General features: G+C 37.5%; 1 protein-coding gene across 1 annotated transcript; it reads right to left on the bottom strand.

The window, feature by feature from the left end:
* Nucleotides 1–9,773: 9,773 nt before the first annotated feature.
* Nucleotides 9,774–10,229, bottom strand: LOC118487532 (secreted RxLR effector protein 161-like). The gene has a single exon (XM_035984465.1). The coding sequence runs from the start codon at nt 10,227–10,229 to the stop codon at nt 9,774–9,776; it is 456 nt and encodes a 151-aa protein (XP_035840358.1).
* Nucleotides 10,230–14,518: the final 4,289 nt, after the last annotated feature.

Raw genomic sequence — 14,518 nt, 5'->3', positions numbered from 1 at the left:
AAATGGGAAGAAATTTCCATGGATTTCGTTACGGGCTTACCTAGATCCCAGCGTGGGAATGACACTATTTGGGTAATCGTTGATCGACTCACAAAGTCTGCTCACTTTTTGGCTATCAAAGAAACGGATAAGTTTTCTACTTTAGCAGACATTTACTTGAAGGAAGTTGTTTCGAGGCACGGAGTGCCCACCTCTATTATTTCGGATCGCGATGCACGATTCACGTCAGAGCTTTGGCAAGCAATGCACAAATCCTTCGGCTCACGATTAGACATGAGCACAGCATATCATCCTCAGACGGATGGGCAGTCTGAGCGAACTATTCAAACTCTAGAAGACATGCTTCGAGCGTGTGTCATCGATTTCGGCAACGGCTGGGAAAAGCACCTCCCTTTGGTGGAGTTCTCGTATAATAACAGTTACCATACCAGCATTCAAGCCGCTCCATTCGAGGCATTGTACGGACGTAAATGCCGGTCACCTCTCTGTTGGGCAGAGGTGGGGGATAGTCAGATTACGGGTCCAGATATTGTTGTGGACGCCACAGAAAAGATAGCACAGATACGACAACGCATGGCGGCAGCACGCGACCGTCAGAAAGCCTACGCGGACAAGCGTAGAAAGCCATTGGAATTTGAGGTCGGGGACCGGGTTTTATTGAAAGTTTCACCCTGGAAGGGTGTGGTACGTTTTGGTAAACGGGGCAAACTCAATCCGCGGTACGTCGGACCGTTCGAAATCTTAGAAAAGATTGGCAAAGTAGCCTACAGATTAAACCTACCTCCTGAACTCGGTGCAGTTCACAATGTATTTCACGTGTCCAATCTGAAGAAATGCCTATCAGATGAGACCCTTATAGTTCCTTTTAAGGAACTCACTATCGACGAGCGGTTGCAGTTCGTCGAGGAACCAGTTGAAATCACGGACCGGGATGTTAAGGTCCTCAAACACAAGAGAATCCCTCTTGTTCGAGTTCGTTGGAACTCCCAGCGTGGCCCGGAGTATACATGGGAACGCGAAGACCAGATGAAAGAAAAGTACCCCCAGTTATTCGAAACCAATGCATCCACTTCTGAGGCTGAAGCTACTACTACTGAATTTCGGGACGAAATTCCAAACCAACGGGGGGATGATGTGACACCCCAGGAAAACCAGTGAACGATACCTAGCTTCCTCAGTAAGTGCGTACTAAATTTCGGGACGAAATTTCTTTCAAGTTGGGGATAATGTGACAACTCGAGTGTTTGACTTTCACTTTCGCATTTATTGCGCGTTGACTTTGACTTTGACTGTTTAGTTGTTGGATTGTGGACTTGAATTATACGAGTTGTTTGCCTATATGTTACTATTTGTGGTGATAGAAAATAATATTAGAATTGTTATTATTATAATATTAACTTTAACCTAGCCCTCGAAGGATGACATGTAGTTCGAAGGATTCGAAGGACCACGAAGGATAACCTTCGACCCCGAAACATATCCTTCGAGCACGAAACATATCCTTCGATATGTTTCGGCCCAGTCTTTCCAATGGGCTTGGCCCATTACTGTGATACGTATATAAGGGAATGCATGAAATCAGTAGTTATTTTTCTAAAAACCCTAGAGCATCTTTACTTGTGACGGCAACCACAAACTTACGGAGACTTCTTGCTGATCAATTCCCTGTTTTCAATATCGGTTAGTGTTTAATGTATATGCTTTCATGATTTATCGATCGCCTTACAATATGTTGTTGATCGGACTTGTATGCTAATCGATTATGTATGTTAATGGGATATGAATGTTATAATTGCCTAATCGTTTTGCAATATGTGTTTTTATGATCGGTTAGTATGGATGTTTTGAAAGATACTAGGGTTGTATGTTAATCGGTTGTGCATATTGGTAGGATTTGGATGTTCATCGGATTTGTATGCAAATTGGATCTGTTGTGATTAGGGTTAATGATAAGGCTTGTGGATTGGTTGTGATGTATACACTACGGATTGTTATTGTTCACTGTTCTTGAAAACGGAATCGTATAGGATAAAGTGTTATGCTTGTTAATCAAATTAGGGTTCTTGAGTGAAAACCTTGTGATTATGCTTGTTTGATCCTGTTGACAATAACTGATTAGTGAAATTGTGTTAATGGATAAAACGTAACTGCCATGACCGAAAGATATCAATGGCCCGAACCATGGTAGTTTGACCGAACCATAATCTGATCGAACCATAGTTGACCGAAGGATACTGGTTGACCGACAGATAGTTGACCGAAGGATACTGGTTGACCGACAGATAGTTGGACCGAAGGATAGTTAGGACCGAAAGATGTCATGGTCCGAAACATGACATTCGGTCCGAAGGATCATTGTGACACTTGTTTTCGAAAGATGATAGTATGAGTCGAAAGATACTAGGGTTTTGAATAATGTTTGAACAGTGGAACATACGTTGATTTAATTGACATGCCATGCTTAGTGATGAACGTGCAATACTACGTGCCGTGCTGATATGCAAACTGACTGCAATGTGAACAATTAATTGCATGCGTATCATTTTGAACATGAACTGATTTGTTATACGTGCATACACTAGGACGTGATTAATTACTTGTGAGTGCATAACTTAGCATACCGAGCAAACCAAGGTGAGTTCACACAGCCAAGGCATGGGTTCCCAGGGTGGGAATGGGTTGGATGATTACTTGTGCATACTTTGATACTGTAACGAACGATTAAACTGTTGATGCTTACGAACTACTCAACTGCCTTCGCACCCACCCTGGTCGGTAAAGACTATGGTCGCGAACGAACTGATAAATTGCCTTCGCACACACCCTGGTCGGTAAGGACTATGGTCGCGAACTAACGAACATAATCTTCGCACACATGCCTGTGAGGCCGCGATGGAATTGATACGATACGAAACTTAATTGAACAAACGCACTATTACCCAAACTAAACTATAAACTGTGAACTCGCTCAACTAGTTTGTTGATTATCTGCTGCATGCCTTGCAGGACCTTAGGTACTTATGGAGCTTGCACTGGAGGAGCGGGACGTTGTGGGCAGTGGATTATGAACGCTATGATTAAACATTTCGAATAATTGAACTTATGGTTTACTTGGGTTATTTACTTATGCTTCCGCTACTGATACTATGTTTGTTTTGAAACATCAATTGTATTGAATGAGGTTTTACGAACTACTTTATTTATGTTATGCTATGTTCAATATGATTGGTGGCTTGATCCTGGTCAGTCACGCTCCCAAGCGGTGATACTCCGCAGGTGGATTTTGGGGGTGTGACATTAACGACCCGCCCCTTTATCTCGGTAATGTCATGAGCATATTGCGTTTCCTTGGTTTGATATGTTAGGCACATACCATGTTTAAATGTTTATCTTGAATCACATGCTTGCTATGAGGAATTATTCACACTTTTATCTTATGCTACGTATGTATCAAACTTGTATACCCGCCTTTGCTTTTGCATTGAATTGTATTTTTAAACATGTTACAGGTTGATGATGATGAAATGAAAGAGGTAGCACGATGCCTAGATACACACTTTAGACGTTAGGTTTAAAATGTTGTATCGAGTTTTGGTTATGTTGGTTGTTATTTTTTATTAGACTTGTTGTTATTTGGGATCTTGTATTGTTGACTACTTGAAGTTTGGAAATGAAATTTGGATTATTAAATTATCGTCACAAATAGCGTTATGATGTCTCGAGCAATCTTCACACTTCGTCTCATCCCGATGTTTCCGCCATTGGTTGGGGTGTGACAATGATGATGTTATGATTATTAGGTTGTCTGTCTAAGTGTGTAACCTTTTAACCTCTACATAAGTCTCCTTATATAAGCACCCAGGAGGAAACCTAATTAGTTAATAAGGGTAATATGGTCCATCAACAATTACCAACTAATTATTTAATAGGTTGTTATATATTTTGATCTATAATTAAATATTAAAACATAATATATTTAATCTTACAATCCTTTCAAATTAATGGCATCACTACACGTGTAATTATTAAAACATAATATATTTAATCTTACAATCCTTTCAAATTAGTGGCATCACTACACGTGTAATTACTTAACATTATACATTCAACTTGGTTACACCACTAATAGTGTGACTTTATATCCATTAAAAACATATATACTTCAAACTTCCAAGTATATATAAAATACTACGTGTATGATTTAATATTATGCATTCAGCTTAGTTACACCACTACCAGTGTGACTTTATATCCATTAAAAACATATATACTTCAAACTTCAAAGTATATATATAACAAAGCTTTTTTTTCAAATTATAATTAAATGTGTCAAGAGTTGTCATCAATTTAGTGTAGACGTTTCATGATTTTGCTTGTTCGTGCTTTTTGACCCCTTGAAGACAAAGCTTTTTTGTCAAATTATACCGTCATTTACAATGATTATAAAAGTATCTTAAAATCGAGGAGACAAACAATTAAAAGAACATGACACCTATATACATGAGCTCCAACATGATATTATTGAGCTGGAATTATCAACTTAACACAACTGGTTTTTGACCTCCTTTCAACATGAGCTCCAAATCTACATGAGAACGATAAATTACTTCAACAAAACATGTTTTAAGGAGAATAATAACATATGTATTAACAAATAGTTCAAGTCTTTTAATTATAATAAACCATTTATTTAGATGGTGTGGAAGCGCCTTTTAAGCAGGGTTATTTTAAATGTGGGGTTTCACGCCATAAGCGCGCTTCATGATACCCACATGCAAAAAAACTCCAAGTGACAAGGAATACCTAACCTTTTTTGTATCAGAATATCAGATCCATGATTTTGGACCCTAATCACTAACACCATTCAAAATTATTTAACTTTGATATTATAAAACTTTGGATGATGTATATTCCATAAATACATTGACATGTAGTTAAAATCAAAATTATGCAAGTTAACTTAAAAATCCCCGAAATAGAATTATGAACAAATACCTAAATTACTTGTAATTAAAAATTTAGCCAACTTTAGCCCACGTGAAATATGTTGCACTTGATTCGCATCAGAAGCATACGAAACAACTATTTTTGGTGCCCAAAACACTCGTCGACCCGTTTTAGATCCGAAAAACTTGTTCTATTCTTTTCCTTTTTAATAAAACCCGCATTTAACTTTGGCTTTGTAATTTTAAGTTGGAGTTAAATACATGGTTGGTCCCTGTGGTTTGCAAATATTGCAAACTTGGTCCCAGTGGTTTATTAATTACAAAATTGGTCCCAGTGGTTGTAAATTTTGCATTCGGGTGATCCATATCGCTAACCAATGTTAATTTTCTTAGTTAAATATATGTGAAATGACTAAATTGCCCTTGAAAAAAATAAAAAATAAAGTTAGCCCACCACCATCATCTTCCTCCTCCCTCTCTCTCTCTCTAAAACCCACCACCACTGCCACCACTCCACAGTAACCTTCAACCCACCCCACCCTCACCCTTCAATTAACAACCACTCCTTCCTCGCTCACACCCTCATCAGTTTGGCGCTGATCAAAATCATCTTTTGCACTCAGTAATTATTGTCGAGTTTTTTGGTCAAATGTAGAGATTCCAAAATTTTGTAAAAGAATTTTGAGCACTAGCCCTGTTCTCAACAACTACTGAACAACCTGTCCGTTTTGTATCTCTTTCGGACATAGTAAATGATATGATTTCCATTAGCTGAGGATTGAGCGGTGAAACACATGACATGAGGGCTGAACTGTAGTCAGTTATCTCTGTAGCTGCTAACTTTAACTTTGTGACATACCCTTTTGACCGCCCAATCGACCATAATTATTAACCATGTTTGTGAGAATGCCATGCTCATCAGTCCAATGGTTAATTCTAACATTCCACGCGTGCACAAGGAATACGAACAGAAACAGACTGAAATCAGATCGTTTAGGAGGTTTTTGAAGTGATAAAGCGTACACAAATATCAAAGAATACCAATTCTGGTTGAGGACTTTCATCAAGCACCTTGTGTGCAGTCCACAAAACCTGATACTTAGAATACAGATTGATAATTAATGAAAGGATCTGTAATCCACGATCCAGAGACTTGCCTTGAAAGGCATCTATTGCCTTGCTAACAAGTACCAATAGTTAAGCGAAAATTAGAAGGGAGGTTAGAGGTGTTGTTAGAAGTATAATCAACGAGGTTAGGAGGTTTTATGCTCCTGACCATTGCCGGCGAGTGAACCATGCTTTGCCAGCGAGTCCACCATTCATCATCATCAACTTCATCATTGAAGTTATTCACAGATGGTTGTGGTTGTGTGGTGTGAGCGAGAAAGAGAGAGGGGTGGCAGTGAGGCATATATAGTTGCAGATGGTTGTTAATTGAAGGGTGGGGTGGGGTGGGGTGGGTTGAAGGTGACTGTGGAGGTGGTGGTGGGTTGAAGGTGACGGTGAATTAAAGGTGGTGGTGGGTTGAAGGTGGTGGCAGTGGTGGTGGGTTCTAGAGACGGAGAGGGAGGGGGAGGGGAGGAAGAAGATGACAGTGGTGGGCCATCTTTATTTTTTATTTTTTTTCAGGGGCAATTTAGTTAGGGTGAAGGGGGCACCCCCTAATTAGGTGAGTGAAAAATTTTTTTAACCCAATCATACGTTGCCATGTCATTTCCCCTCTATAACTCCCCTCTTGTCCAAAAACGTATGGGTGCACCCCTCTTAGGGGACTGGTTTTTTATTAAAAAAAATGTCATTGGTTGAAATAAAGGCTGGCCCACCTTCTCTCTCCTTCCCTCTTCGGTGCCTCCACCCCCAAATTCTTCCCCGATTTCACCCCCCGCCTTAATGGCGACACCCCCCATTTCGGCAAAACCGGTCCCCGAAGGTACCCCGAACCCCCTTATTTCGTATACATTTAACTTAACTGAGAAAATTAACATTTGTTAGTGATAAGGATCATCCGAGTGCAAAATTTGCAACCATTGAGACCAATTCTGTAATTAGTAAACCACTGGGACCAAGTCTGTAATATTTGCAAACCAAAGGGACCAACCAGGCATTTAACTCTTTAAGTTGTTTTTGGTTAGAGTCGGCAGTGGTGGTTTCGGTGAAATTGATATAAGAAATTATTAAACCGTCATTCAGCATGTTTTGGTGAAATTGATATAAAAATATGTTTATGTTCAAGTTAGTCATTATATTGTTGATGTGCTTTTAAAGATAACTAGGTTTAAAGAAGTTCGTCGCGTTGCGGTGAATTTCTTTTGTTATTTAGTCTGTGTTTTGAAATTATTACGTGCGTGTTACAAACGGAACTGCTGACAAGAATAAAAAGAAAATGTAGAAAAAAAAAACACTAAAAGATAACCGAAAGAAAAATCAAGCAAAAAAGTTGTATGGTAACAATGTTGTTCGTATGAAACCCGTGGTCAGAGATGAGCAAATTGTTCTGGGTACCGGTACCAAATTTGCCAAACTGAAAGATCTTAAGTACCAATTCGGTACCGACTTTTGGCGTTCCTGGTACCGGTTCACTACCGTTTTTTACCTTCATATATCGGTACTGTAACCGGTATTTTCAATATCAGTACCGATTCTGTATCAGATGGCGCCGAACTCATCCCTACCCCTGAAACTAAAAAAAGAAAAAATTAAAAGTTGAAGAAAATCAACAAAAAGAAGTTGTACGATACCGTTGTTCGTACGGTAACCGTGATCAGGGATGAGTAAATGGTATCGGGTAGCAGCACTGAATTTCCCGAACCAAAAGATTTCCAATATCAATTCGGCACCAACTTTTGGCGTTTTCTGTATTAGTGCTGGTTTTAACCTTCATGTACTGATACCGAACAGCACCGTACCGGTATTATTTTAATATTATAATAATAGTTATTTTCTTTACTTTTTAACTTTAATCTTTTTTTAATATCGGGGGTTAGGATAAGCTTGGTGTCAACCGGTATCGAACCAACACTGGTACCGAATAGCTGGTTCGATACCGGTTGACACCAAGCTTATCCTAACCCTTGATATTAAAAAAAGGATTAAAGTTAAAAACTAAAGAAAATAATTATTATTATATTATAATATTAAAATAATAGTTATTTTCTTTACTTTTTAACTTTAATCTTTTTTTAATATCGGGGGTTAGGATAAGCTTGGTGTCAACCGGTATCGAACCAACACTGGTACCGAATAGCTGGTTCGATACCGGTTGACACCAAGCTTATCCTAACCCTTGATATTAAAAAAAGGATTAAAGTTAAAAAAGTAAAGAAAATAATTATTATTATATTATAATATTAAAATAATAAAAGTATTAAAAAACTATATATTATTATAATATTAAAATCACTATTCATTTCAATTCGTTTATTAATATATAGTAGTAATAGTAATAGTAATAGTAATAATTCATTTATTAATATATAGTAATAATAGATTAACTGCAAGATTATTAAAGATGAAAAACATACTATGTTTCAATTTCAAACCTTCATGTGGCAACCTGTATCAAAAAAGAACAGTCACTGAGATTCATAACCATGTGGGCAGTTATTATAGACCGAAAATGAACCTGAACTTGATCAGCCACCCAAATCAGTATATAGATTAAATGTCATTCATTTCATTAAACTATTTTGTAAAAACAAGCACTAATGACTAACCTTTTCACATCATATGAAGGAACCCGATTGACACAATCACTCACTTCTAAGCAAATGGTTTCCAAGCTGCCTCGAGGCATAAACTCGAACACTAACATCATGTGGTCATCTTCTAGAGAGTATCGAATTAACTTCACAAAATTTGGATGATTTAGCAGCCCTAAATAATTAATATCAGTCTGCAATAATGTATAAAAAAACCCATTCTAAATCAAGTGAAAAATAAGCCTAATTCAATAAATCAAATAAAAAAGATCAAACTTTGGAACTCACCAACAATTCTTGATGACCTTGAAGACCATCTTGGTTCGATCTTTTGACATCAATGACACTCCCAGTACCCGGCTCGGCAACTGCAAGCGATTGTCACCACCAAACCGCCTTATCCAAGAACACTATCTCGTTAAAAATTTTGGTAGCCATTTTAAGAACATTGAAACTAAAGGGCTTCTCCTGATTGCAAAATCTCGGCTTAGCTCCGCGGGCTTAGTAGTACCGAAGTAGATGTAACCTTACCTTACCTGTTGAAGCACTCAAAACACCATATCACAATTAAAGATCTTGGATCATAAAGATTTTTGATATCGCTTAATGTCCTTTGTGTTAGATCAGATGTATCGATTAGGGTTTTGTTAGTATGAAAATGTTCGTATTCGAATTGGTAACGATTGCAGGAATGATACAGTAATGTATATATACATGTTGGCAGATTTTGTTAACCGCCACTATCTATATTATCTATCTATATTATATATACTAATAATAATGTTACATATTAACCTAATAAAATCATATTATATCTAGCTTATAATTATAAATCTTCTAACATTCCCTCCCGTAAGCTAGATAGGATTCACGTGCAGCTGCTCTTTGATTCGTTTGAAGTCCCTTGGCTGTAGAGCTTTGGTAAGAATGTCTGCAACTTGGTTCTTCGTTGAACAGAAACTAACTTCAACTTCATCCTTTTTTATTAAATCTCGAATGAAGTGATATTTAACCCGAATGTGTTTACTTTTCCCATGATACACCGGGTCCTTGGCCAGACATATCGTTGATTTGTTATCACCATAAATAATAAATAACTGGAGGACAGTCCATATTCATATGTAACTCGTTAAGTATACCCTTTAACCAAAAGTGCTTGACATCCAGCCATTGACAGTGCTATGTATTCTGGTTCAGTCGATGATAATGCAACCACCTTCTGTTTCTTTGATTGCCAAGCAATTGCCCCTGATCCTAGATTGAAAATGTATCTGGATGTGCTTTTACTGTCGTCTATGTTTCCTGCATAGTCACTATTACTATATCCCACTAATTTTCCTTTACTTCCTTTAGAGTAGATTATCCCATGACTTATCGTTCCTTTTATGTATCTTAGAGTCCTCTTTCCGGCTTCCCAATGACTTCTTCTTGGTCTTTCCATGAAATGGCTAACTTTGCTTACCGCAAACATAATGTCAGGACGAGTGTTTGTAAGGTACATCAGACTTCCCACAAGGCTCCTATACATGTTTTGATTTACTTCTTCTTCAGGATCATCTTTGGTTAATCGTTGCCCATATTCCATTGGTGTTCAGATTGTGTTGCAATTTTCCATCTTAAATCTTTTAAGTAACCCTCTTGCATATCTTTGTTAAGACACTAAGATGTTTCCGTCCTCATATTTAACCTCCATACCCAGGAAGTAATGCAGTGTACCTAAGTCAGTCATTTCGAATTCAAGTCTCATTGATGTTTTCAGTTGATTTATCATATCCAATGAATCACTAGCTATGATAAGGTCATCAACGTAAAGACACACCACCATTCTTGATCTTTTTGTGTTTTTTATGAACAAGGTGTGCTCATATACACATTTCTTAAATCCATTAGATTTGAAGAATTCATCTATTCTACTATACCATGCTCTAGGCGCTTGTTTCAGTCCATACAGTGCCTTCTTTAAGTGACATACTTTATGTTCTTCTCCTGGTTTAATGTATCCTTCTGGTTGCTCAATGTAGACTTGCTCATTCAGGTAACCATTTAGAAATGTCGTTTTCACATCCATTTGATGCAGATACCAGTTATTACGAGCGGCTAAAGCCAAGATCAGTCTGATAGTGTCAAAACGAATAACTTGTGCAAACACATCGAGGTAGTCGATCCCATATTTTTTATTGTATCCCTTTGCCACTAATCGTGCTTTGTACTTGCTCACATTCCCGTATTCATCATATTTGGTCTTGAAAATCCATTTCACTCCTATTGGTTTTTTATTCTTAGGTGGCTCTACTAGTTCCCAAGTTTCATTTCGATGTATTGATTCCATTTCCTTATCCATAGCTTCTCTCCATTTCCTTTCTCGATGGGCTTCCCCATATGATGTAGGATCTGCATCTGCATACAACACAAAATTTGCTGCATCTTCTGTTGCAATTTGTGCATTGTATAAGTCATCCACTTGTTCTTTAGTGAGTTCCTGTGTTTCTTCATATATACTTGAGATATCTCTCGTTCTCAATACTTCATTTTCTGATGAAGATGAAGATGAAGATGAAGATGAATCTTCCTCCTCTCGGCCATTGATCTGACTTTCGACTGCTTGTTCCTCATATGACCCATCCAGATTTGTTGTTTGATTATTACTGGTCTGTTCATCACTTGACCCGTTCAGATCCATAACGTGACTGTCATCTGCTTGTTCAGCCGCCGGTCTATTGTTCGTTTCAGTCGCTCTTTCAACACTTTCATTATCGTCCGGATGATTTAGATGTAGACTTGGATGCTCTCCATTTCTTTGAGAACTTTCCCAGTCTTGATTTTCATCAAAATACACATTTCGACTAATAATAATCTTATTTGTTATCGGATTATGAAGCTTATATGCTTTACTATGCTCACTGTAGCCTATCATTATAGCCTTCTCTGTCTTGTCATCTAGCTTTCCTCTATGCTGTTTTGGTACATGTGCATATGCTACACTTCCAAATATTCTTAGATGAGATACATCGGGTTTTCTTCCGCTCCATGCTTCTTGCGGTGTCAAGTGTTGTATTCCTTTGGTTGTAGCTCGATTCAAAAGATATGTTGCACATGCCACCGCTTCAGCCCAGTATGTATGTGGCATTCGTTTCATCTTTAACATACTCCTGCTAAGCTCCATGAGGGTCCCGTTTTTCCGGTCAGCCACCCCATTTTGTTGAGGTGTATAACTCGTGGTGCGTTGATGACAAATTCCATTTTCTTTGAGAAAATTTTGAAAATCATGACTGCAATACTCACCTCCTCTATCAGTGCGCAATCCTTTTATCTTGCAATTTGCTTGGTTTTCTACTAAACTTTTGAATGTTTTGAAGTAAGCTAAAGCATCAGATTTTAACTTTAAGAAATAAACCCAAGTTTTCCTCGAGAAATCATCTATAAAGGTTATAAAGTATTTACAGCCTCCAATAGAAATGGTTCTCATTGGGCCACATGTGTCTGAATGTACTAGTTGTAGAGGCTGGTCTGCATGCCACGTGGTTTGTTTCGGAATAAACTTTCTGGCATGTTTTCCGAATAAGCATCCTTCACAGGTACTTTGAGAAGCCTTGGAGTTTGTCTTAGGCAATCCTGTTACTACTTCCTTCATTCCCATATTATGAAGCGTTTCAAAATTGATATGCCCGTATCGTTTATGCCACAGCAGTGAAGGTTCTTGAATCATCATATTATATACTCTCAGAATGACATCATGGTTCAAATTTAATGGGAACATCTTATTGTCGGTCATCTTAATACTTCTGATGCACTTTCCTGTTGGATCTTTGATAACACAGGAGCGATTATGAAAATTTACTTCATAACCCTTTTGCACGAGTTGACCAACGCTTAAAAGATTATGTTTTAACCCTTCTACATAGAAAACATTGGGTACCTTCTTCTCTACACCTCTCACTTTGATTGTTACATCACCACTACCTAACACTTCTAGTTTCTTATTATCACCGGTTCTAACTTCCCTTCTTTCTAACTCGTTTAGAGCAGTAAATAACTTTTTATTTCCGGTAATGTGATTGCTACACCCACTGTCTAAATACCAGCAATCCTCTTTGGTGATCTCTTCCATGTTGAAAATCATAAACAACGTTTCATCATTTCCTTCATCATTGTCCTCTTCATGCATTAAAACACTGTCATTCTTATCATCCTCATCCTTTTTCTGACAAAAACGAGCCGTGTGTCCCAGTTTTTGACAGTTATAGCATCGTATTTGTCCATAATTTCTACCTCTTCCCCTACTTCTTCCTCTACCATAATTTTCTGACCTAAAGGGTCTTGACCGATCCTGACTTGTGTTTTGTATTTGAAAGGCTTGTTCCATAGGGGTATCATCATATTGTTTAAGTCTCAATTCATGAGACTGCAATATTCCTAATAATTCTTCAGTAGACAGGGCCGACAGATCTTTGGATTCCTCTATTGCTATGACTACCGCTTCATACTTTCTCGTTAAACTTCGAAGTAATTTCTCAATAATTCGTTGTTCAGCGATATTCTCTTCATTTAAACATAATTGATTTGCTATCACTGTCGTTCTATTGACATATTCTTCTATTGTTTCACTATCTTTCATTCTTAATGCATCGAATTCACAAGGTAAAGTTTGGAGTTTTACCGTCTTGACTCTGTGTTCTCCCCGGTAAGCCTTGTGCAGAGTGTCCCATGCCTCCTTTGAAGTTCTGCTTGTTGCAACCCGTTCAAATATTGTGTCACTGACTGCTTGAAACATGATGTGTAACGCTTTCTTGTCTTTCTTGACGGTTTCTTTATAATTGTTTCGATCACTTTCTGATGCACCAGCGGCAGGTTCTCTATATCCTTCTTCTATAATTGTCCATAGATCTTGGGATTCCAATAACACTTTCATTTGAATGTGCCAGTGGAAGTAATTTTGTCCCAACAGTTTAGGGATTTGAGTTTGAATCCCTCCATTTGTTGTCGTCATGTCGATTGGATATGCAGATGAGTTTTTGAGATTTATTTTGATGATTTCTGGATCGATAAGGCTCTGATACCACTTTGTTAGATCAGATGTATCGATTAGGGTTTTGTTAGTATGAAAATGTTCGTATTCGAATTGGTAACGATTGCAGGAATGATACAGTAATGTATATATACATGTTGGCAGATTTTGTTAACCGCCACTATCTATATTATCTATCTATATTATATATACTAATAATAATGTTACATATTAACCTAATAAAATCATATTATATCTAGCTTATAATTATAATTCTTCTAACACTTTGGTTAAGATTGTATACGAAAGAGTGTAATATTGGAAAATTAGATGGCATACATGATTGTAGCTTTTACATCTTCATAAGCTAAACCCACAACCTCATTCATTGAAGCATGCTTTCGGCAACCGAAACCTCATTCATGGCCTCCATGGCAACAATATTTCCAGCATCTCATTTCGTAAACATGTCATATTTACTAAATTTTCTATACTGCTACACCTTTATATAGATCATTGGAGAGCAAAAAAATGTTAACTACATGCATATTTTAAAACTTTGTTTGATCATGTGATTTTGAATAATCATTATAAGAATATCAAAACATCATTTTAGTAGACCGGAGAATGTTAATTCATTGCGCTAAAAGTCATCCCTAATAATTTTCTGGGCCCTTTAAGGCCCTGTGGAAGTAGAAAAATGAGCCTCTAAATTTAAACTTGTATATAAGAAAAAACCCCAATAGGAGTTAATTGTAATATTACATTAGACTTCTAAAACCAAAGGGTAGGACAAGTACCTGATTAAGCACCCATTTGAAGCCAAATGCAACAGAACAATCATTCTTGAAAGAGCTTGGAAGGCAATC

This window comes from Helianthus annuus, chromosome 15 (genome assembly GCF_002127325.2).
Source record: "Helianthus annuus cultivar XRQ/B chromosome 15, HanXRQr2.0-SUNRISE, whole genome shotgun sequence".
Classification (NCBI taxonomy): domain Eukaryota; kingdom Viridiplantae; phylum Streptophyta; class Magnoliopsida; order Asterales; family Asteraceae; genus Helianthus; species Helianthus annuus.
The sequence above is the reverse complement of the archived record's forward strand: the minus strand, read 5'-3'. Positions and strand labels throughout refer to the sequence as shown.